The sequence below is a fragment of the Ips typographus genome, linkage group LG8, assembly GCF_016097725.1.
Source record: "Ips typographus isolate SLU linkage group LG8, UJ_Ityp_2.0, whole genome shotgun sequence".
Lineage (NCBI taxonomy): Eukaryota > Metazoa > Arthropoda > Insecta > Coleoptera > Curculionidae > Ips > Ips typographus.
The window spans coordinates 3061968-3083150 of NC_138429.1; the positions used below are offsets into that span (position 1 = coordinate 3061968).

Below are 21183 nucleotides of genomic sequence, written 5' to 3' on the forward strand. Positions count from 1 at the left end.
TTTCTTTGTCGAGTGTTTAAGCAGTTGTAGCGTGTTGCGTTTACTGTGAAATGAATTTTAGGCTGGCATATTTAGGTTATACCGTTGGGTAATTTGGTAGAAAAGCTGTCAACGTCGCCTCATCGCACAAATGCGAGAGATCGACGGTTGCCGAGTCTTGGTGGTGGCGCTTCGGTTCGGTCCGGAAGTGCTAGTCACGTATATAACAACGCGCGCTTGATTTTCCACAATTCACAAACATTTGGTCCGATCGGAACGATGCGTACCCCGTGCCTGTCGACGTTAAAAAAATCATAACGACCGTTATCGTAGGTTCCACGACATGGAAACAGTTTCCACGGGGGTCAGTAGGCTTTTCTTAACGAGCGCCGTGGAAAATAAAGACGACACAGAGGAGGTAAATGGCTAAAATTCTCTTTATTTAAGGCAGCGCCTAGTGCTACGTCCGCCATTGTGAATCTCGCCCTGTCAAACTTCTTTTATTTGTATTTTCATCTGTCAGTTTGGCTAGCCGCATGGCGCCCGATTTGAAATAGTCAGGTTTGTTGAATTTTCTTAATTTTCAGAAATTGTTGCGAAGTTACCAATTTTTGTTGAGCGTCCGGGGCGATTTAAACGACCAAGATGCCCACGAGGCGTTAAACAATGCCTTATCCAGAGATAGAGGTTATGAAGAAGTGTCTTTTGGGTTGGTGGTGTCCATATTGACGGAGCCCCAAAATGCAGCCAGAAGTTATCGGGATCTTACCCTCATTACGAGGGACGGTTTTGGACACGTCGTTACCAACCTGTCTCAACTGGTGCTGGACAAATATCTGCGATTTACGGATTTGGTCAGAAAGCAGCTGTTGTGGCTGTTAAGAGAAATGATCAAAAACAATGTGAGCAATGTGGATAACTTGTGCTGGAATCTCATGAGACACGCCGCTGGTGGTGATGTCAGCCCCAAAAACATCAACCTGGTGGAATCACTGCTTGATGTGTTCATTGAATATCGCAGTTGGTTGGAAAAATTTCCTCTGTTAATTGCCTCAGTTGTGTACACCTATCTGAGGCTAATTGAAGATCATAATGCGCCGTTTTTGGCTCCTTTACGACACAAGGAGGTGCAATTTTTGATCAGTATAATGAGGGAACATTTTCAAGAATGTTTGGTTATTGGAAGGGATCTGGTTAGGTTGTTGCAAAATGTTGCTAGAATACCAGAATTTGAACAGTTGTGGAGAGATATACTGTTGAATCCAAAGACTTTAAGCCCTAATTTTACAGGTGAGTCTTCTAGAAGTTAATAAATTACTCATAGTCATAGTTATAATAAAAATCTGATAATGGTAACCACTAACACAACACAAACTTGGTGTCTAATCAATCAAAATGAACAGTAAACTGATTTCAAGACTAAACTATTTTGATTGGTTATGCTTTAGGGATTGGTCCCATTTGTTTTGATACTTCATGGAGTCAGCAGAGCATTTTGACGTCACGATGACGTAATTTAATAAAACCATAATTGAACTAACTGTCAAGGTACGTCATTGTGACGTAAAATTTGCTCTGCTCCCTTCATTGGACACAACATAACATATACCAGTATTCATATAAAATTGAAATGACGTCACAAATGTCAAATGGTTTGCGCCATAATTTACATGGAATTTAAGTTGTTTTGTTTGTTTGATTTTGGTAAAAATAAGTACCTGTTTTTAATAGCTGATTTTTTTTATATTGTGTGTAATTCTTCAATGTTTTAGATGTCTCTGAAATTTTAAAATAATGGGCGCATCTTACTTTTTTTATTTCATATTTGAATAGAACAGAAAAAAATGTGAAATACGTATTTTTTTATTTTTTAAAACCATAAGTGTAACACAATAAAAATTAGATGAAAAGATTCAAATTTTATAGTAAAATTTAAAACGCCCGTCAGATGTGACGTAGAGTTTTTTCAGCCAATTAGCTGTCAGGAGCCACTTCTATCATCAAATTTTTCTAGGCTCTCTTTTGTAAGACTTCTTATTCAAATTAATTTACAACTTTTATGTTTTTAACCATAATATTAGACTAAAAACATTATGTCAAAATGACATTGAATTATTTTTTTGTCTAGTGAAATAAGAAAGTTTTAGTTTTGTGCTATAAAATGTATTTAAAATATATTATTTGGCAACCTGACTTGACTTTTATGTTTATGGGTCAGCTGATCAAAGATACCCTCAACCCTTAGACAGCCATAGCCATTAATACTGCTAAAAGTCGTTTACGTTATACAGGCGGCAAAATCGTCGATTTGATTTATTTACGCATTTTTAAACTTCTATTTCAAACTAAAAGTATGTATTGTATCGCAGTGTTACCTTATGTAACATCTGGAAATATGTATTTGATTGGTTAGATGCATTTGTGTTATGTTGTGTCAATTTATAAATCCACCTTGTAATTTTGAAGTTACAACTGACAACCAGTTAGTTGATTAAACAACTACTAAGTTTTAGCTAACCATATCATGAAAAAATTTTCAGGAGTACTTCAATTATTGCAAAATCGAACATCACGAAGGTTTTTACAATCCAGGCTAACACCGGAAATGGAACGGAAACTGGTCTATTTAACCTCCCAGGTCCGTTTCGGCAACCATAAACGATACCAGGACTGGTTCCAGCGTCAGTACCTTGCCACTCCCGAGTCCCAGTCTCTTAGATGTGATATTATTAGGTAAGGTAGCTGCAATAACACTCTGTGATTGATCAATAGTTTTTTTGGGGGGTTTATAGGTTTATAGTAGGAGTAATACACCCAACCAATGAACTGTTATGTTCTGACATTATTCCTCGTTGGGCGGTCATCGGTTGGCTGTTGACTACTTGCACTAGTAATGTGGCAGTGTCAAACGCCAAACTGGCTTTGTTCTACGATTGGTTGTTTTATGATGTGGAAAAAGTGAGTGTTTTTTCGCTGATTTATGGAAAAAATAACAATTTTCTTTAATGTATCCTAGGACAACATAATGAACATTGAGCCTGCCATTTTGGTGATGCATCACTCAATGCGTTCTCATCCTGCCGTTACTGCTACTTTGTTGGATTTTTTGTGTCGTATAATCACGAACTTTTATCCGCCGTTGACGGAAAAAGTTCGGTCTGGAATTTTCAGCTCGTTAAGACAGATTTTGGATAAACGCGTCCTGCCTAGTTTGGTGCCGTTATTTGACAACTCGAAATTGGACCGAGAACTGCGGAATATGGTCAAGGAAACCTTTAAAGTAAAACCGTAAAAGTCAATTTTATGGAGCTCATTCTAACTTTTTGTGTGTTATTTAAGGAATTTTGTACTGAACCTTCCAACGTGTCGTCGTCTACGTCTAGGGAGGAGTTCAACGCTATCAATAAATTTGAAGAGGATTCTGTCAATATTTCATTGAACAATCACCTGTTGGACAACGAACCGGCGTTTAGTGACGATGAAGAAGAACCCGAACTGAAAATAACCAATTTGGAAGATGATACGGACGATGACGATATCCCTCTATCAAAGGTATAATTTATACAAGGTGGCCCATCACGAACCGTTAGTTCAATACAACTGAACAATAAGATTGATACTGTTCTCGCGGAGTGAGTTTACCCGTGCGTCACAAAGGCTACGTCACTTATAATCATATGAATCAAATCAAGTTTTCGTCCTGTTGTGTTCATATTATAAAAAAGGGCGGGTCTAAAGCTTCGTCACGTTTAAAATTTTGCCTGTATTGTCAGTCAGAAAGTAGAGATCTTTGGCTGCAAATTTGCACTAAAGCAGTTTGAAGAAATTTTTATGAAAAATCTATAATGTAACCCAAAAATCTCAGTCTCTGGAAACAATGAAATGTTAATATTGTTTCTTACAAAAGTAGATATATTTTACTATTATTAACATACTATCGTTGTACATATCATATAATGTATTTCGAACATCCATTTTAATGCTTTCAGATAAATCAGTGGTCTTGGCCCGTCGATAACGTCTCGATTTACGTTTTCTAGGTGAGGAAATCATAAGATTACTTGCTTGCTTTTTTCCGAAGCGAATGAACAGTTTTGCGGGAAATTTTCAAAGCAGCTGCAATTCTAGTATCAAAAAAAATACACCAGTAAGAATATGTAAGGTCTTAAAATTTCTTATTTTCTTCCTGAACAGATTATAAAGCTTCTAAAGGTCCTCCATTGGTTTTTTCCAATTCAAATTATTCACAAAGGTTACGAATTAACTGCTGGGCTTGTCTGTGGAGAATTTTTCCAGGCATTTTCTAAAAAAATACTGTAATAGTAATTCTGAATTTAGGAAAAACCAAATGGCTAAATAAAAATCATAATAGACACTCCCACTTTTTTTTCAAAACAGGTTAGTAAGTGTGCCAATTTTGGTTAGATCCTGACAGCCGACATAAAAAAAAATAATAATATTATGAAAGTACTTACAGAATGTTAAAAGCTTAGAAACAATAGCTCTTAAAAGAACTGTGGTAGTGTGGTAAATAGAAAACTTTATAAATAATTAACAACACGAAGAAACGGAAAAGAATTAATAGTAAACAAATCAAATAAATTTCGATGGTTTTCAAACTGACAATGACTGAAATAGAAGCGCTAATCAGTAAATGTTTTTTTTTTGGAAGAGATTCACTTAGATATTTACCCTTTCTGAAAGTGAACAATAGACAAGGATGAAGTCAATAATGCATGTCTACTTCTAAATCACAGGGGGATGACGCACAGGTAAACTCAGTCAGCGAGAACAGTACATTGATGAGACCATTTCAAAAAAATGGATTTTTCGGACTTTAAAAATTAATTTTTTGTACTCGTATATTAAAAATAATGACAAAAAAAATATTGGTAAAATTTTCAATATTTAGGTACGGTTAAAAGGCAAAGGTGACAAAGGAGACGACAGTTTCATAGACGGTATTCTAGGAGATTTACTTGCTAAACTGCAAGAAGAAACTAGTCAATTGAAACGGCACGAAATCACTGAGGAATTAGTGACCGAACTGACCGATTTGGACATTAACAAAAACCAAAACGACGAGGAACTGCTCTGTTCGGTAGCGCGCGCCTTTGTAAAGTGTATCGGCGAGGACTTAAAAAGCGAAAAAGTGTTTCCGGACGTGACTAGTCAAGAGAATTTGACGGACAGTGTGCGGAATCCGTTGTTTGTGGTTTTGCAGGCAGTTTATGGGTGTTCCAACTCCAAAGAGGATCAGGCCAATAAAAGTGTGCTGATTCGATTTCTGGCAGAAATGCATCCATTTTTGCCCTCCTTAGGTAAGCAAATGACAAGTAGACTGGTCAGTTACTAAAGTAATGTTTTTTTTCTAAAGGCTACCTCATTCTGTACTTCCTCAAAGTGCAAATCCGGACGGAAAACAAGCGGGACGACAACACCAAAGCGAGCGCGCTCAAAATCGCCCTGTACAAGGAGTTCTGTAGCAGCATCGAGAAGAAACTGGATCAGTGCTTGTACGATGACTTGTTTGCTTGTCACGTGACCGACACCAAACTGATGATGTGGCTGGTGCCGGACCTGTACAGGGATTTTAAGCAGCAGATGGTTAATAACGCGCAAGCGTTACGAGTGATCATTTCCGCGATCGATGCCAGACAATTGCAGACGTTAGTCGGAAAAGTAAGTTTTTTTTACCCTAATAATAATAATAATAATAATAATAGCTTTATTGTTCAACGATACACAATTAAAGAACAATCACGTGTGATAACGTGCACTACAAGGAAAAATACAGATGCGTAGGTTGCATAGCTTTTTCCAAAAGCGTGCGAAAAACAGATTTTGACAAACTGAAAATAACAATTTCTAAGCAAAAACTATTGTAAACATTACACATACTATATAGCGGAGATTGAACAGCCACACTAGTTCTACCGTAAACCGCGCGTAAACCGTATAAAACATCTCTCTCTTTATTTTGATATTTACTGACCTGGGAACTCGAATACTAATTAACTTTAAAAAATCAATATTATCAATTTCATTATTCAGTAAACCGTATAAATGTATTGTAGTTGAAATCCAACGTCTATTTTGTAAACTTATAATCTTATAAACATTCTGCAGAAATTCCCGTTGGTGCCATATGTAATCTCCCGTAATTCTAAAGTGTTTACATTTTAAATACCTGCTTTGAACCGACTCAAGAGAGTATACGTATTTTTCATATATGGGATTCCAAATAGCACAAGCGTATTCTAATTTGCTTCTAACAAGTGTCATATAAAGAAAGTCTAAAACATCTGTTGTATCGAACATTTTTGAATTTCTGACAAGAAAACCTAACAGTTTTGAAGCTCTATTAATTACATTAAAAATGTGTACAGAAAATGATAATTTACAATTAAACGTAACTCCTAGAGCACAAATTTCAGTTACTTTATTCAAATCGTTGGTTACAATTCTGTAGTCAAATACTGTAGGAGAGCGAGCATTCGAGAACGAAAGCACAGCACACTTGGATATATTAAAGTTTAAATCATTTATTCTACACCAATCCGATAACAAATCCAAGTACTTCTGCAAGAGAGTGCAATCATAAAGAGCATCAACCCTCCTATATATTTTAAGGTCATCAGCGTATAATAAGCTTTCCGAGTTTTGTACAGATGCAATAATGTCATTAAAATAAATTAAAAACAATAAAGGACCCAAATTACTACCCTGAGGTACGCCGGATGTACTAAAAAAAGGTTTAAATTGAAAATTATTTACACTAACATACAAATTAATCTAACATAAAATAAAGTTCATCCCAGGGCTAGTAGCAGTGACGTAGTAATAATTGTTGTTCCTTTGAACTGAGCGAGTTTTGCGTGCTAAATGTGTCATTATTAAGCAGTTGCACCGTCGTACTTTTAGACTGTGATTTTTTTTCATCTGTAGATATTGCTACAGTCTGATCCACACTTAAACTTGGCTTAACCCCATATGCAGCATTTGTTTATGATTAGTAAAAAAAAGCGGCTTTCAGTTTGCTGCTTTTTCTTAACCAATCATACACTATGAACAGTGCTGTGATTGCAGAAATGACAATGTCCCAGAAATTGTTGTATATTTCAGGTATTGCAAGGACATCTAGTTATGTTCAAGACGGACAATTTGCACGTGTTGCTGAAATCGACCCTGAGCTGGGAATCGATCGAGCAGTTCTTCTTCTGGCAGTTGATCGACGCGCACGACTTCAACATCGACACCGTGTTGCCGCTGATCACCGATCTGGACTACGATCTGCACCCGGAGGCGCTGACCGCCGTCATGCTGATGCTGAAACAGGAAAAACCGAACGCGGACTACATAAAATGCCTGTTCTCTAGAGATATCTGTGATAACGGTGATTTGTTTATCTTTACCGTGATTAAGTACTGGTGCGACGAGTACATCGATAAGGTGGCCGAACTGATCTCTTCGCTGTTGAGTACGAGGTATCCGTCGACGTCGCCGAATAAAAGGAAACGGACTAACGCAGGTATTATTGGTTGTTGATACACAATTTGTGCCGATTTAAAGGGTTTTGGTCGCGTGCCGTTCTCAAATATTCATTGATTGATAGTGCATAAAAGTTTCGACCCGTTCTCGGCTTCGCACTTAGTTATACCTATACTTTATGCGTGTTTTTTTCTCTCCTTTTCTCTGTTAGGTAGTAAAGTATTAAGTACGACAGTTCCAAGCGCGGACCAGGTCTTAGGACATTTAGACAAATTAAGAATTATCTGTGAGAAACACGACTGTATGGCGATATACACCTTAGATTCCATGCAACGGGCGCTCAGCGTCGCTCAAAATAATAGGTAAGTACGATGTATGCTGATATCCACAAACGGGAGACAAATTGTCTTCTGAGAGACAATTTGAAATCATGTCGTGTTGAAACTGTATGCTAATACAATAAGTGCGATTTCAGTAACGATAGCCAAAGAAAACAATTCAGTGAACTGTTCGCTTTAATGGAGGAGGAAGAGGAAATCAGCACGACGAAGAGCAGACTGCAGGGTAGAGGTCGTAAACCAGTTGCGACCAGCAAACCATCGGTTACAAATACGGTGACCGCAAAACGTCAAATCGCCCGGGACCTGACTGACAGTTCAGAAGACACTAGCGAGGTGAGTGTCTTTGGATTTAAGTCATTGACTACGTTTATGTCGTAGACTGTTAATCCGGTCGACAAAGCGGATTGAATTAAAGATTATTCAATCGTGTTTTACTTACATGTGATAATTTTTGAGATTCGTAATGAAGTGAGCAGAACGTTTTAGACGTCACAATGACGTATTTTTGACAGTTGGTCAAATTATGGTTTTGCCAAATTACGTCAGTGTGACGTCAAAAACGCTCTGCTCACTTCATGGAGCTTAAAACGAATGCGGCCACAGAAACATACAGGGTGTCCCACGACGAAAGACATCGATTGATCTTGGAAAAAGTATAAATAGGAGAGTTTTGAAAACTTACTGGCAGGATACTGATGTCGGCATGCCCAATCTAACTAAAATATTTTCAAGATGGTTGCACTTCCGTTTATACCGGAAGTCGATCACAACTTTCTTATTTTAAATAGAACACCCTATATATTATTACATATTTGGATTCCTCACAAAATTCTGACCAACTTATGTGTACAATGCCCTATGCCTATCTCTAGCCGTTTTCGAAATATTTGATGTTTTTCCAAAAAAGTGGCAGTTGCAACGCTCAACGTATTTTTGTATTCTGTCAAAACCTTAATTCATTTTGCAATGAAACTTTGGGTTATTGTAAATAAAGGATCGTTTTATTAAACTGAGGGTGCGTAATGACTCATTTGTATACAGGGTCGTCAAAAAAAAATCATAAACTTGCCACTAAAAAAAATGAAAAATCTCAAGTTTTTTAAATAGAAACCCACATTTTTTATGACGGAATCATTTTGAGCATTAAAAATTACTATACGTTTCAATTTACTTGCCTATACCTAAATCCAACCCATTTCGTTTTATTTGAGAATAAACATTTTTTTATTAGGCTGCATGGTTGGGATTAGCTGGTACTCAAGCTGGCCATGGTTTTGACAGAGGAAAAGATAGAAAACGAAAAAAATATCAAGTAGGCCATATTTTCAGCGCGCTGTTGCCAAACGCCAAGTATCACTCAAATACCGTCGACAAAATAACTTGGCGTTTGGCAACAGCGCGCTGAAAATATGGCCTACTTGATATTTTTTTCGTTCTCTGTCTTAGTCCCGCGCATGCAATAATGTACGTTTCTCTGTCCGTTACGCGGTTTTCCTATGGTCGGTTTTGGATTTACCACACCTGTATATCGAGCAATATAGTAATCATTGACTGTAAAAAAATGTTGGATTATACACTGTGGACCAAAAGTTCCGGACTACCGTAATATTTCGGAAAACACGCTTCCAATAAAGTCCCTGTATAAAAGATCTAGAGGAATGCAAATAAGTTTAATTTTGTTCCTCTCAAGTCAATGTTAATAATACATTTCAGATAGAAATTTTTTACAACTTTTTACTTCATACACGGTGCTTTAACTGGTTTCACTTGGAATTTCCGAAATATTACGGTGGTTCGGTATATTTTTGCACACAATGTATACTATTGTGACTTGCAGGAGGAGGAAATAGTGAAACCAAAGCAGGCAAAGAAACGGAAAAAACTACTGTCGGAAAGCGATTGACGGATTGACTCCGCGGACCGGGGGGCCGGGTCCCCGCCACTCGAAGGTCATATCAAAGGAAACAGTACGCTTATTAGGAAAAAAGTGAGACGGCACCAGATCTCGCTTCGGGAGGAGTGAGACGGAGGTACCGGATACACGCACGCGCACTGCCGTTACCAGCTTTCCAAGGCGGAAGTCGCCATTCGTACGTTTAGTTTTATACCGCGAAGCAGGACCCAGAATAGACATGGAAAAAGACAGAACCTACAGAGCAGGGGTTGGAGGTGAGTTTTCTGGTTTTTTTACGTTCTTTTTTTTTTGCAAAAATCCAAACTAAGAAAGTTTGAAAATTCTGCGTTGTTCAGGTTTTAATTGTTTACCACTATTTCACATTTTAATTAACCTGAATACCTTTTTAAAACCAACAACAACTCACTCTTATTATTAACCATCAAAGATGATTGGGTTGTTCGACAAACGTTTTAAGAATTCATTTATTTGGCTCAGAGGTGAAAAATAAAAAAGCTAAAATCAAAAATTGCAGTGTCGTAAATTGGGGTTTGGTGAACTAAAAATTTTCAGTTTGATTGTTTATTCAAAAAAATATCTGAATTATTTTCGTGGTGTAATGTGCCAAAGAAAGGATAACTTTCGAGTTTTTTCCCACGCAACTAGATTTGACTTGTATTTTTACATTATTTTTAGGTAAAATTTTACACTTAAAACTTTTGTTGTCTCTGGCTTGAGATTGTATAATGTCTGATTCGAAAGCGGTATACCGATTTGAAAGTAGATACTTTTGTGTAAACGTAGGTCAATTTAAAAACTTGATTTTTGTAAATTACGTATTTTGTTATTGTTAGGTTTTTGTCCTGTTATTAATTCTTTTTAATTTCAAAACTACGTAAATTTTTTAAAAGTGCAGAGAAAAAATGTAAATGAGTTTTGTTATCAATATCGAGTATTTTGTACATAGTGGAGTCTGTAAATATATTTATAAAAAAAGCCTTAATTATTTTAAGTTTAGCGACGATGTCTTTAAATAAATACTGTTTTTGTAAAAATAAGTTTTTAATTCTACTTAAATTTATTAGGTAAACTTAATAAAACACAATGAGGTAATTAACAAAAACCATTTATTAGAGGCTTTCAATAAGTCATATAATTTCTGACAAAAAAAAAAGTTATATTGAGTTGTAACAAACCATCGTCCGTCAACCTACGAAAATGGATGTTTACGAGGACGACGTATTTTTTTTTAATTATAATACAGAAATGCAAATGTACAGCGAGTTACACTTTGCGTAAATTTTGACTAAATTACAAAAACTACAAGCCAAGGAAACTTATACATTTTCTGTTTTTGTTCACCGGACATAACCCGCCATAATTTGCATGTGCTTTGCTATTTATTTTTTTATATAATATATTTAGCTATGGTCCATTGTATATCATTTAAAAATGCCATTTTACAGCGATATTTTTTTTTATATATACAGAGTTAACCAAAAGACAAACGACGAAATTTCTTAGAGTTGAAATAGTAGTGCCAAACATACAAGGTGAGTCTCCGTGATGGTAAGGTTTAACAAACTTGAAAAAATTAGTAACCCACCTTGTACGAATTATGATTGTGTACGTGATTGGTCAGAAAGGAATCTTTCAGTGAATGAAAATCATAAATAAGCAAGTTTGATGATATGAGTACACGAGTTAGTTCGTTCGCAACTAAAAATTACCCACTTTCCATCGTCGTTCGTATAGTGGAGTGGAAGACCCAAAGACTTTCATTTTTGCCTAATAATATGGTCCCGGTATGCGGCCAAACATTTTTACTACACCGTGTGCGTCTCATCAAACATTCCGATAGAGAAAGGGAGACAAGCAGGATTCAAGCACCGTACGTTTGATATGATAATAGTATATGATAATGGTAAGGTCATGGTGACCTTATGTTATTTTTTAGCTGGAATAATATAATAGAAGTTTAACGTGGAGTTAGTATTTAAATCACTTATTCAGCTACATCCTTATCTTAATTTAGTCTGAGTAAAATTACACTTTTAAGTGATTTAAACTCCAAACCCTTACATAATCTAAACAGACATAATTCTAGAGTGGACTAGTCAGTTCTTATATTACATCGAATTAGTAAACTATCTAATAGTGAGTTTTACATCTAATATGGATGGTCAAAAATTAGATAAAGTTTACATTACTTGTAGTGTGGTTGCGAACGGGCTAGACTGGAAATGTCTGCAAAGGGCGGATCGTTTAAGAGAATAAATGTCACGAAATTAACTTCCCGTATAATATAGATTAAAATATTGTCAATTTGAATAAAGTTTACAAATGTTTACTTACAAGTAGGATGATACAGCATTATGATGCAGAAGATTAGTATAACTGAGAGCCGATCTGAATACAATTTACATAAGTACATACAATTTATTTCGTACAATTTATCACAGAGAGAAAATAAATTTAAAGAGCCTGACCGCGTGTTCGTATATTGTAATTAACGGCACAAGTTTCGAAATCGGCGTTCAGCGCCTTAAAACGAACTCTGCAGTTGAAAAGGTATTAGCACAGTCAAAAAACGTTCTTTTTTTTTTGTCCAGATGTGCAAGCATTTGGGTAAATCACTGTACATAGTTTGTGGTTGATCAAGAAAAAGCTCCTTTTTGACTAATCAATGTTGAAATTTACGCAGATGCTGCACATGTAGAGTTAGCATAAGAAAAACACAACAAAATCTGAAGTTTTTTTACCTTATAAGGTGACCCTGTTTGACGTGTATATTTGTGCGAAACCTATAGGAAACCAACATTTAAACAAATTGGTACGGTAGTGATGATGGCGTCAATTGGAGGCGCTGTTGCCAACTCGTTTTGATCACTCCGTAAAATCACTGATTGTTCGATTGTTAAAAGAGGCACGCGGCACATGTACACACACACACTTGTTAACAATAAAAAGTCGGAGGACGCAATACTTTACTGGTTCAGGCTGTCTTCTTGTCGAATGTCCGATTTCAGTTTGACAAATTCTTTGGCGACTTCGTCGTTTGTGCGTTGCGACAGAATCCTGAGGATCGTCCATCCCGTTTCATCCATTTGAATACGTTTACCCAACGAAAGCCAGCAGGCACACGAACCCTAAAATACGGTTTATTATAACTCACAAACCAGTTAAGTTATAAACCGACCTTATCCACAATATCTTTCAATTGCATTACAGCTACGCCTACAAGACGGTCTTCCCTAGCGAAACAGTAGTCTTTGACGCAGATATGTAATTCGTAATAGTCCAACTGTTCCTCGTTCCCGATGATGCTGAAACAATCCGTGTGGAAAACACATCCCATACAAGAGAAATTACTTACAAATTAAACGTTTCATTGTACTTGGGCGACCAATTGTTCGACTTGGACTTAGTCGCGTGTTTTCGTTTTTTGTCGGACAGGTGGGGCCCTATCAGGTTGACCTCCACGAAGGGCCTAAACATCCCCGAGACTAGATTCCACTTTAAGTCATTTGCAGCCACCACTAAAAATAAAATCAAAGAGCTTACATTTAGTAGTGTTTTAAAACGTATCACCTTACCTTTGACGGTAACTTTGTGCTCTCCAGTTCCTGGATGAGTGAACAAATCCACCTGGATGGAAACTTCCCCAACGCTACCTTCTTGTCCGTCTACGGAATCTGGAAATTGGACAAGTTTACGATTTAACCGAAGTTTGTACTGAATTACTATCAATCATCAAACTGGAAAACTAGTATAGAAACCTCTACCTTGAATCTATACAGTACAGGGTGAGTCTGGAAAAAGACACCCCCTTGTTATTTCTTAAAAAAAAATTGAATGAAAATTGTAGGTGTTCATATGTATTATATTTTGTAAATGTTTTGCATTTTTCGAAATATTCAACATTTTATAAAACTTGACATTTAAATAATCTGGAGGTATCTAGTTGTTATTACGTGGTACTTACTAGGTAACTGTTGGGTCTAATGGTAGTCTCTACCACTACTGTCATAATTTCAAATTAATTAAATTCCAGTGTGTTCAAATGACGGGCAATTTACAATTGTAATCGTCTTTTATAGTTTTCCATAATATCTAATAAAGTTTGTTTGGAAATTGTATTACACCCAATCAAGTTGCGTCATATCATTTGATTTGATTATCTGCTATGATATTTGCCTAATTCAAATTTCTAATTATGACTGACAGTAGTCGAAATAAGGACTGTCATTGGACATATCAGATACCTAGTACCAGGTAATAGAAACTTCCTATTATTTAAATATCAAGTTTTGGAAAATGTTGAATATTTCGAAAATTTATATTAAAATATTGCAAATTTAATGATATTTTTAAATATGCAATAAAATATACAGTTAAAAAAAAGTTATTTTACCTGGTACCTCACTTATGAGTCATCCTGTATAACAGTTTGGTGTTGCAACATATACAGGTGTGGTAAATCCAAAACCGACCATAGGAAAACCGTGTAACGGACAGAGAAACGTACATTATTGCATGCGCGGGACTAAGACAGAAAACGAAAAAAATATCAAGTAGGCCATATTTTCAGCGCGCTGTTGCCAAACGCCAAGTATCACCAATACCGTCGACAAAATTAATTTTGGCGTTTGGCAACTGCGCGCTGAAAATATGGCCTACTTGATATTTTTTTCGTTTTCTGTCTTTGTCCCGCGCATGCAATAATGCACGTTTCTCTGTCCATTAGACGGTTTTCCTATGGTCGGTTTTGGATTTACCACACCTGTAGAACATATGCATACCTAGAATTATTATCTGATTTTTTTAAATTTTTTCTTGTTTAGGAAATCACAAAGGGGTGTCGCTTCCCAGGCTCACTCTGTATATCTTAATCGCAACCTATATATACTCTTTGAATGACTGCTAAGCTATACTAATTAATAACTGTAGTACTACTAGTCGAAAATATCTAAGAAAAACAGTTGTTCATCCTGGAAACTTTGTTAAAACATTAATAAAACCACAAGAATAAGCAGTATCAAATACTTACTCTTGTGATTAAGCTTAGTGGTAGTGCTTTGGTGTAAATAAATGTGTGAGTAGATAAAAAAAAACACTTTGTATATGTGTATCCAAAATGATTGTGTGTGATTGGAAGCTACTAAACTCTAATTAAATATAATTAGACTGTGATACGTGGTATTTACACTCAGGTGTGAGGAAAATTTATGTATGCAATTGAACAGAGATGTAATTGAAAAATACAATCAAGCCCCAGTATAAATAAACCAATAGGTGGTCAATTTTCCATGCACCTGACTGTACGTACATACTGCAAAACTAGAATGTATTATTTAATCAATTTACATATTATTTATGCAAATAATGTACGCTGAAGAATATTTGTGTGGGCAAAACTAAATTGTTCAACAAAGCTGAATTGGCCTCGATTAAAGTCTGTGACGTTTTAATTATTTTCGACTGTAAATGAATTCGGAAATTCGGTCGGTTAACTGAAATATTAAATTTTTTTTGCGCTGTCAGCTTAATTAATTTATTTTTTTTTCGCTACTACTTGCATTATTTTTAGGTTAGCCTATAAATGTTCTTCAGCGTATAGAAAATTCTCTAGAAAAATAGCAAAACAATCTAGTAGAAGCGATTAACGGTCGATGGTAGCACTGAAAGTTAAAAGTGAGACCGAAAAGGCAGCGATCAGCGAATCTACCTGGCCACTTATGGTCCTTCAGTGGTTTTTTCGCTTTGAGGGGCTCCTCGAGAGCCTCTAGACCCGCTTCCGGCTCTTCTCTATCTATGGATATTTGCCGTTGCATCATAGTTTCTTTATTGTTTAGCGGCACTTTTGGGAGGGAACGGAAAAAAACAACAACTGCTGTGTATTTTGGTGTATGATTGGTTCGATCAGGTGTCTTTTTCTGACTTTGACAAACCAGAAAAAGAACAACCGGAGAGACAAAGTGATGTGATTGTGGTGTTGTGAACACTGACGGTAACACACACTGCACATTTTTTTAAGCGTTTTTCGGGTCAAAATGAACTTTTTACCTTCGTTAATCTGGGTGGTGACGAACGTTTTAATTAAGGTGTCCGTCGTTTGGGTGTACAAAGATAAGGCATAGCGAAGGCTTTGTAACTCTGAACTTTTGTCCAGGAAGGCTTTTTTAAGTCCATTGCCACCTAAAAGTTAAACAAAAATAAATGATAATCAAACTGAACTCAGAAATGCTTACCAGCATGGAAATATTGCTTAATAGTATCTAAGGCCACGTCTAGTACAGCGCATTGTTTAGGTGACAAGTTTTTCTCCACTTCTTTGCTAATGTCCATGACGCCACTGAGGGCGTTTTTCACGTCCTGTTTGCCGGTCATATGATTTTTGAACAGGCGGGACATGTCTTCGATTTTGGTGTTGGCCGCCAGATTTTTGGCGTTGTCAGTTATACTTTTGAACACCATCTGAAAATCATTTCAATGTATAATGGATCAATTATTAATCATAGCCAGTCATCACTTACGGTTTTATCAGTCATGGGAGGTAATACAACTGTTTTCTCCAAGATTCGCATTACAATCCGCCACAATTCCTTGAGCAATCGTTTCAGTACGGTTTTTTCGCACGACTGGGCGTACAGCGACAACGACCCGTCCAAAAGGTCCATCAAAGGTCGCAGAACTTCGTCGGCTTCCACGGCCACTTGCTGACGTTGAGCCGGTTGATTTAGAGTGCCCGGTTGACCTCCGCCCTTAATGGCTAGCAAAAGGTCACCCAGTTCTTTGACGCTTTGGGTGATTCTCGGTTCCAAACTGGACTTCTCGTTAGAATTTTTGGGCAAAGGCGGTTAAGAACTACATACCTTGAGGCAAACTGATGCGCTAACTCGTCCAGGCATCCGTTCAAAGTTTGTTGCAAGTCTTTGAGGATATTGGCCGCGTCTTCTTCCAGTTTCTCCCCACCCATGGACTCAAACATTTTTTCCAGTTGTACTCTTAATTGTTGGATGTTGTTCATTAAGATGCACGCCTTTTCATGTAAAAGGAAATTTCAACACTACTGACCTACAAAAATGGTAAAGTGACTCACTATCCGCTCCTCTTTAAGATGTTCAGGAAATTCCCGTTTGACAATGTCAGCATAAGCTATCAGAACCTTGACAATGGTTTTAGCGAACCGTTTCATATATCTTTTCCAAATCTCCGGGTCTGGACACTCCAGCTTGGAAACCACGTCGAAACATTGAGTCAACTGCGTAAACACATCAACCACCGAATTGGAAAATAGCGCGTGTTCGCTGCTTTTTTGAAACTAAAACCCACTTTAGGGTTACACAACCACTCAATGATTTACCCACTAAACCTACTCCATCTTTTTTGTCTCTGGTGAAGGCTCCGTTTAGGTACTCCAACGAAACGTCGTCGTTCTCGTTCAGCCACTGCATAACAAACGGCTCGAACCAGGCCGGGTACTCGGGTACCGCCTCTTTGTAGGGTGGCACGTCTTTGACGTAGCTGGTGTACAACCATTTCACTTTGAAGTGAAGATTCATGTAGGCGGACGATTTGCAGAGACGATGCGCTTCGTGTTCTTCAAGAGCATATTTCATATCGACAGCGAATAGGGACCACATAGTAGCCGCCGAAAGCTGTAAGAAATGTAAAGTCTGAATATCTGAAATACAAAAATTCGTTACTCTTGTAACTGGCAAATCTTGATATTTTGACATTTTAGACAAGACCTTGACTTCTTTAAATATGAGGCATAATTTACAATTCACCCATCAGATGGCCTATTTTTTTTTCTTTACAATACAGGGTGGTCCAATCCATAGCCAATTAAAAAATAAGTTGACACGCATTATGTAATTTTCCTGAAAAATGATTCCTAAGGAAAATACAGTCCTTCAAATTTCTATTTAAAAAATCGGTTTTTTGTCATAACTGTCAAACCGTAGGAACAATTTTGATCAAATTTGGAACACGCATTATGAAATTAATACTCATTATGAATGACGTTTGCCAAAATTCTCTAGTAGCCTAGATACAGGAAGATGGTTTTAATGTTTTTGCCTTATCTTCTACGTCTCTAGATATTTTTCAAAAATTACGTGTTTTTTTTTATTTCATTGTTTACGATGAAAAAGAAATTATCACTTATAAAATTCTGATTTGAAACTTCCTGTACGAGAAGTTCAAAGACCCAAAACTAACTCAACCCAACTTAAAAATTGTCCTGGAAACAGAAAATTCCCTTAAGAAGCTTAAAAAATTTAATTGTAGCTAGTTTTTATAGTTTCCAGACAAACTGAAAGACTTTAGTTTTGAAAATTGACTGAGAAAAGATAAAAATTGATTTCAGAAGCTTAAAAATTGTGTTTGTAACTAGTTTTCATGCAAATTGAGAGACTTTAATATTGAAAATTGATTTGTACTTGTAGACATAAAAAACTACTTTTTCTAGAATTTTTTACTACAATTTCATACATTTAAAACTTTGAAAAATTGACTTCAACACCAAAAAGTGACTACGAACTAATGAAAAGTAACATCAGAAGCTTAAAATTTGCATTTGAAGTAAGTTTAATCGAGTTTCAAGACTAGCTTTACCAAGTTATTGACACAGCAAACTTAAAAACAATTTTCACATTCTTCATAGACATAAAATGGCATTCCAAGCTTTGTCACTATTCAATCGACTTCTAGACACCTCAGTGCTAAAAATTCGAGTATTTCTTAAAAATCTAGATTGTTTTTAGTGCTTTAAGGCTGTTTTCAGTACCTCAAATCGAGTTTCAAGACTATCTTTACAAAGTTTTTGACTTATCAGGTCTAAAAGCCAATTTGTACACTGTCCAGTCTTGAAAATGTTATTTCAAGCTTCTTCAGTATTAAATTGACTTCTACACTCATCATAGGTGCAATAAATTGTAGCATCTTTAAGAAATTCAGACTGTTTTTAGTGCTTTTAAAGACTGAAAAATCGAGTTTAAGACTATTTCGAAAAGTCAAGTTTCTTCAGTAATAAAAGTAAAAAATTTTGGTATCAAATGCTACGATATTAGTCTTGAGAACTAATTTTTAGAAATGAAATAGTTCGAAAATTTAATTTACTTCTAGACTTGTTCCAGTCCAGAAAATTGAGTTGTACATCAATTGAAGTCCTGAAAATAGACTTTTGGACTCTCTTTAGTCCTAGTAAAGTCAGTTCTAGCTTTAAAAGTTAACTTTTAGATTATCTTTAGAAGCAAAAAATGAGTTTCATGCACAATACAATCTTTGTCTTGATTTCCGGACTGTTTTTAGTTCTTGAAATCCAGTTTCAGACACTCGACCAGGATGGCAGTTTGAGAAAACAAATTATAAGACTATTCCTAGTAGTAAATAGCAAGTTTTTAGACTATTCGGTACAAATTTGGACTCTCACAAGTCTTGAATGTTCAGTTTTACACTATAAAACGATTTTTTAAATTGAAATTTGAAGGACTGTAAGTTCCTTAGGAAACGTTTTTCAGAAAAATGACATAATGCAAGTCAATTTATTTTTTGATTGGCTATTGAATGGTGAATTATTGACACTTAAAACTGGACCAACTAATGTATGGTTTCAGATAAATTTTTCGGAGTAATTTTAATAAAAACTTTTTGGTAAAAATGGTATGACAATGAAGCATGACATTCGCGTATGTGAATCTTTGTCCGGACTTGGAATAATTACACAATCTTTTTTTTTAAATGTCATCAAATGCAATTTCATTTTTCTCAAAAGAGGGATTCAAGGGCTACTAATTAATATTCTGAGCCATCCTGTAAGTGTTACAATCACAGAGTTACGGACTATTAAAGTGAACACTGTCAAACATATAGAATCTAATTCAAGCAAATCTACCTTTTCCATTAAATAAGTCAATTATTTCACATACTAACTGTAGCCGGTATATAGTGTGATCAAAAAAGGATTTCAAGAGCTATTATATTGATATATTCTGAACCACCGGGTAAGTGTTAAAATAATCGAGATACGGAGTATTGAAGTACTCACCACGAAAAGATACCTCAGCAGAGTGTTTTTGATTATTTATTGAACTTTTTAACGATTTTAGGAGGTTCCGTAATAAAAACAGTCACATTATATGCCACTTTCTACCATAGTGGTTTAACAAACCCGGATCAAATGCAAAAATTTACCAGTGACATTTTTGAACTCGGTTTACCTGTCCGATGTTTAGTTCTTGAGGAAACTGACTGAGTACCGGCCCGTAACTGTTCTTATCCTCCTCAATCACTGACACAATGAGTGCAATTAATTTATGCCAGAAATCCACACTATCCAGACGAGGTCCGTGATCGTCCGGATCTCGTTTAGGTTCATTGGGATCGGTCTGGAACTCTCTACTGTACAACTCGTACGTGTTTTCGAACAGAAATTGATAGGTCGACCTTAAAGTAAACTTCAGGTTAGTTGACAAGGTTTCAGTAAAAAATAATAAGAAACCTTAAACAAGCCTTAACGCAGTCTTTAACAACAGTACTGGCCCGGGGCGGGCTGGATAATTCCTGGACTTTCATCCGGAAGAATGTGATGCTGGTCAGCAGGTCTACGGTGGATTTCAGGTCCAGCAATTTGTCCGGACTCGAGGCCGGGAAGTTGTTGCGATACATGGAAAGGTCAATTCGTAAAGAGTTGTGCAATTGGTCCAGCAACTTTACAAATTTCTCTTTCTAAAAACATTTTTTACAGTGTTATTCACCACGTGAATTTATACATATAGGTTAACAAAATAGCGTAATTTTATGCGGTTTTTTTACGATTCTGACCTATATAAACATGTACAAGTTTTGCAAATAAAGGGGCAATCTCGCGATCGTTGTGTTTAACCCTAAAATTGAGAATTCGGGTCACGATTATCATAAACTTGATTTAACTTTCTGAATTATGATCCTGTAAGTTTAGTTATTTTTAATACCTACCCCAAAATTGGAAGCGGCAAACCTATCGCTTGCCGACACAGCCGTAGATGCAGTCGTGTGTGCGTAATAAGCGTTGATATTGGCCAGTAAAGTACTCATTACGGCCGGTACTCCTGGACAAAGGTACTTCGTGGAAAGGCAGTGAAAATGCCTACAAAAATCAATATTTTTAATAACTTTAAAACACGCACAATAGCAATAAAGACTGACGAGTCGCAAAATCTAATAAAACCGTCAAATTCGACGGGTTTTGCTCTGTAAAGAGATTCCAGCATACAGTAAATACGAAAAGGGAGAATTCCAGATAAGTTCGCACTCACAAAGCGGGGAGAATGCGAAATATTTTAAAAATTGGATAGCGCCAAAGCATAGCCAACATATAGTTCAGTCTGACGAGTATAATTCCCTCGGGCTTATTAAATTAGTGAAATATTCTGGAATCTATTAGGTTGTAAATAGTACGGGGTGGAACTGACAAAGCCGCAAAAGCTAATC

The 21183-nt window shown here is 36.3% G+C and overlaps 2 protein-coding genes across 9 annotated transcripts in view; one reads left to right on the top strand and one right to left on the bottom strand.

The window, feature by feature from the left end:
• Positions 1-76: 76 nt before the first annotated feature.
• On the top strand, positions 77-10763 carry IntS3 (integrator complex subunit 3). The gene is made up of 12 exons (XM_081985460.1): positions 77-397; positions 567-1269; positions 2520-2712; positions 2772-2937; positions 2996-3259; positions 3319-3531; positions 4892-5300; positions 5357-5661; positions 7105-7510; positions 7682-7832; positions 7946-8144; positions 9649-10763. Exons 1-12 carry the CDS (start codon positions 323-325, stop codon positions 9712-9714), a joined length of 3150 nt encoding a protein of 1049 aa, XP_081841586.1. The 5' UTR covers positions 77-322; the 3' UTR covers positions 9715-10763.
• A 52-nt stretch (positions 10764-10815) lies between these two features.
• unc-13 (protein unc13 homolog) overlaps positions 10816-21183 on the bottom strand; it is a 68802-nt gene continuing 58434 nt past the window's right edge. For 6 of the 8 annotated variants that reach the window (XM_081985458.1, XM_081985459.1, XM_081985457.1 and 3 more), the window contains 14 exons: positions 20689-20839; positions 20213-20439; positions 19932-20157; positions 17085-17366; positions 16808-17029; positions 16581-16747; positions 16242-16530; positions 15957-16182; positions 15772-15903; positions 15434-15565; positions 13302-13400; positions 13082-13244; positions 12905-13031; positions 10816-12854 (listed from right to left, as the gene is read on the bottom strand). In XM_081985458.1, the coding sequence (XP_081841584.1) occupies positions 12693-12854; positions 12905-13031; positions 13082-13244; positions 13302-13400; positions 15434-15565; positions 15772-15903; positions 15957-16182; positions 16242-16530; positions 16581-16747; positions 16808-17029; positions 17085-17366; positions 19932-20157; positions 20213-20439; positions 20689-20839 (2605 nt within the window). In that variant the 3' untranslated portion in view covers positions 10816-12692. The remainder of the gene's footprint in view (positions 12855-12904; positions 13032-13081; positions 13245-13301; positions 13401-15433; positions 15566-15771; positions 15904-15956; positions 16183-16241; positions 16531-16580; positions 16748-16807; positions 17030-17084; positions 17367-19931; positions 20158-20212; positions 20440-20688; positions 20840-21183) is intronic. The other 2 variants (XM_081985455.1, XM_081985456.1) reach the window with 1 other exon arrangement.

Bases quoted from the DNA above. Each gene is read 5' to 3' on its own strand.
- IntS3 (XM_081985460.1), top strand. From the start codon at position 323: ATGGAAACAGTTTCCACGGGGGTCAGTAGGCTTTTCTTAACGAGCGCC. The intron at 2,713-2,771 runs GTAAGGTAGCTG...GGGGGTTTATAG, and splicing joins CTTAGATGTGATATTATTAG to GTTTATAGTAGGAGTAATAC. The intron at 7,833-7,945 runs GTAAGTACGATG...GTGCGATTTCAG, and splicing joins AGCGTCGCTCAAAATAATAG to TAACGATAGCCAAAGAAAAC.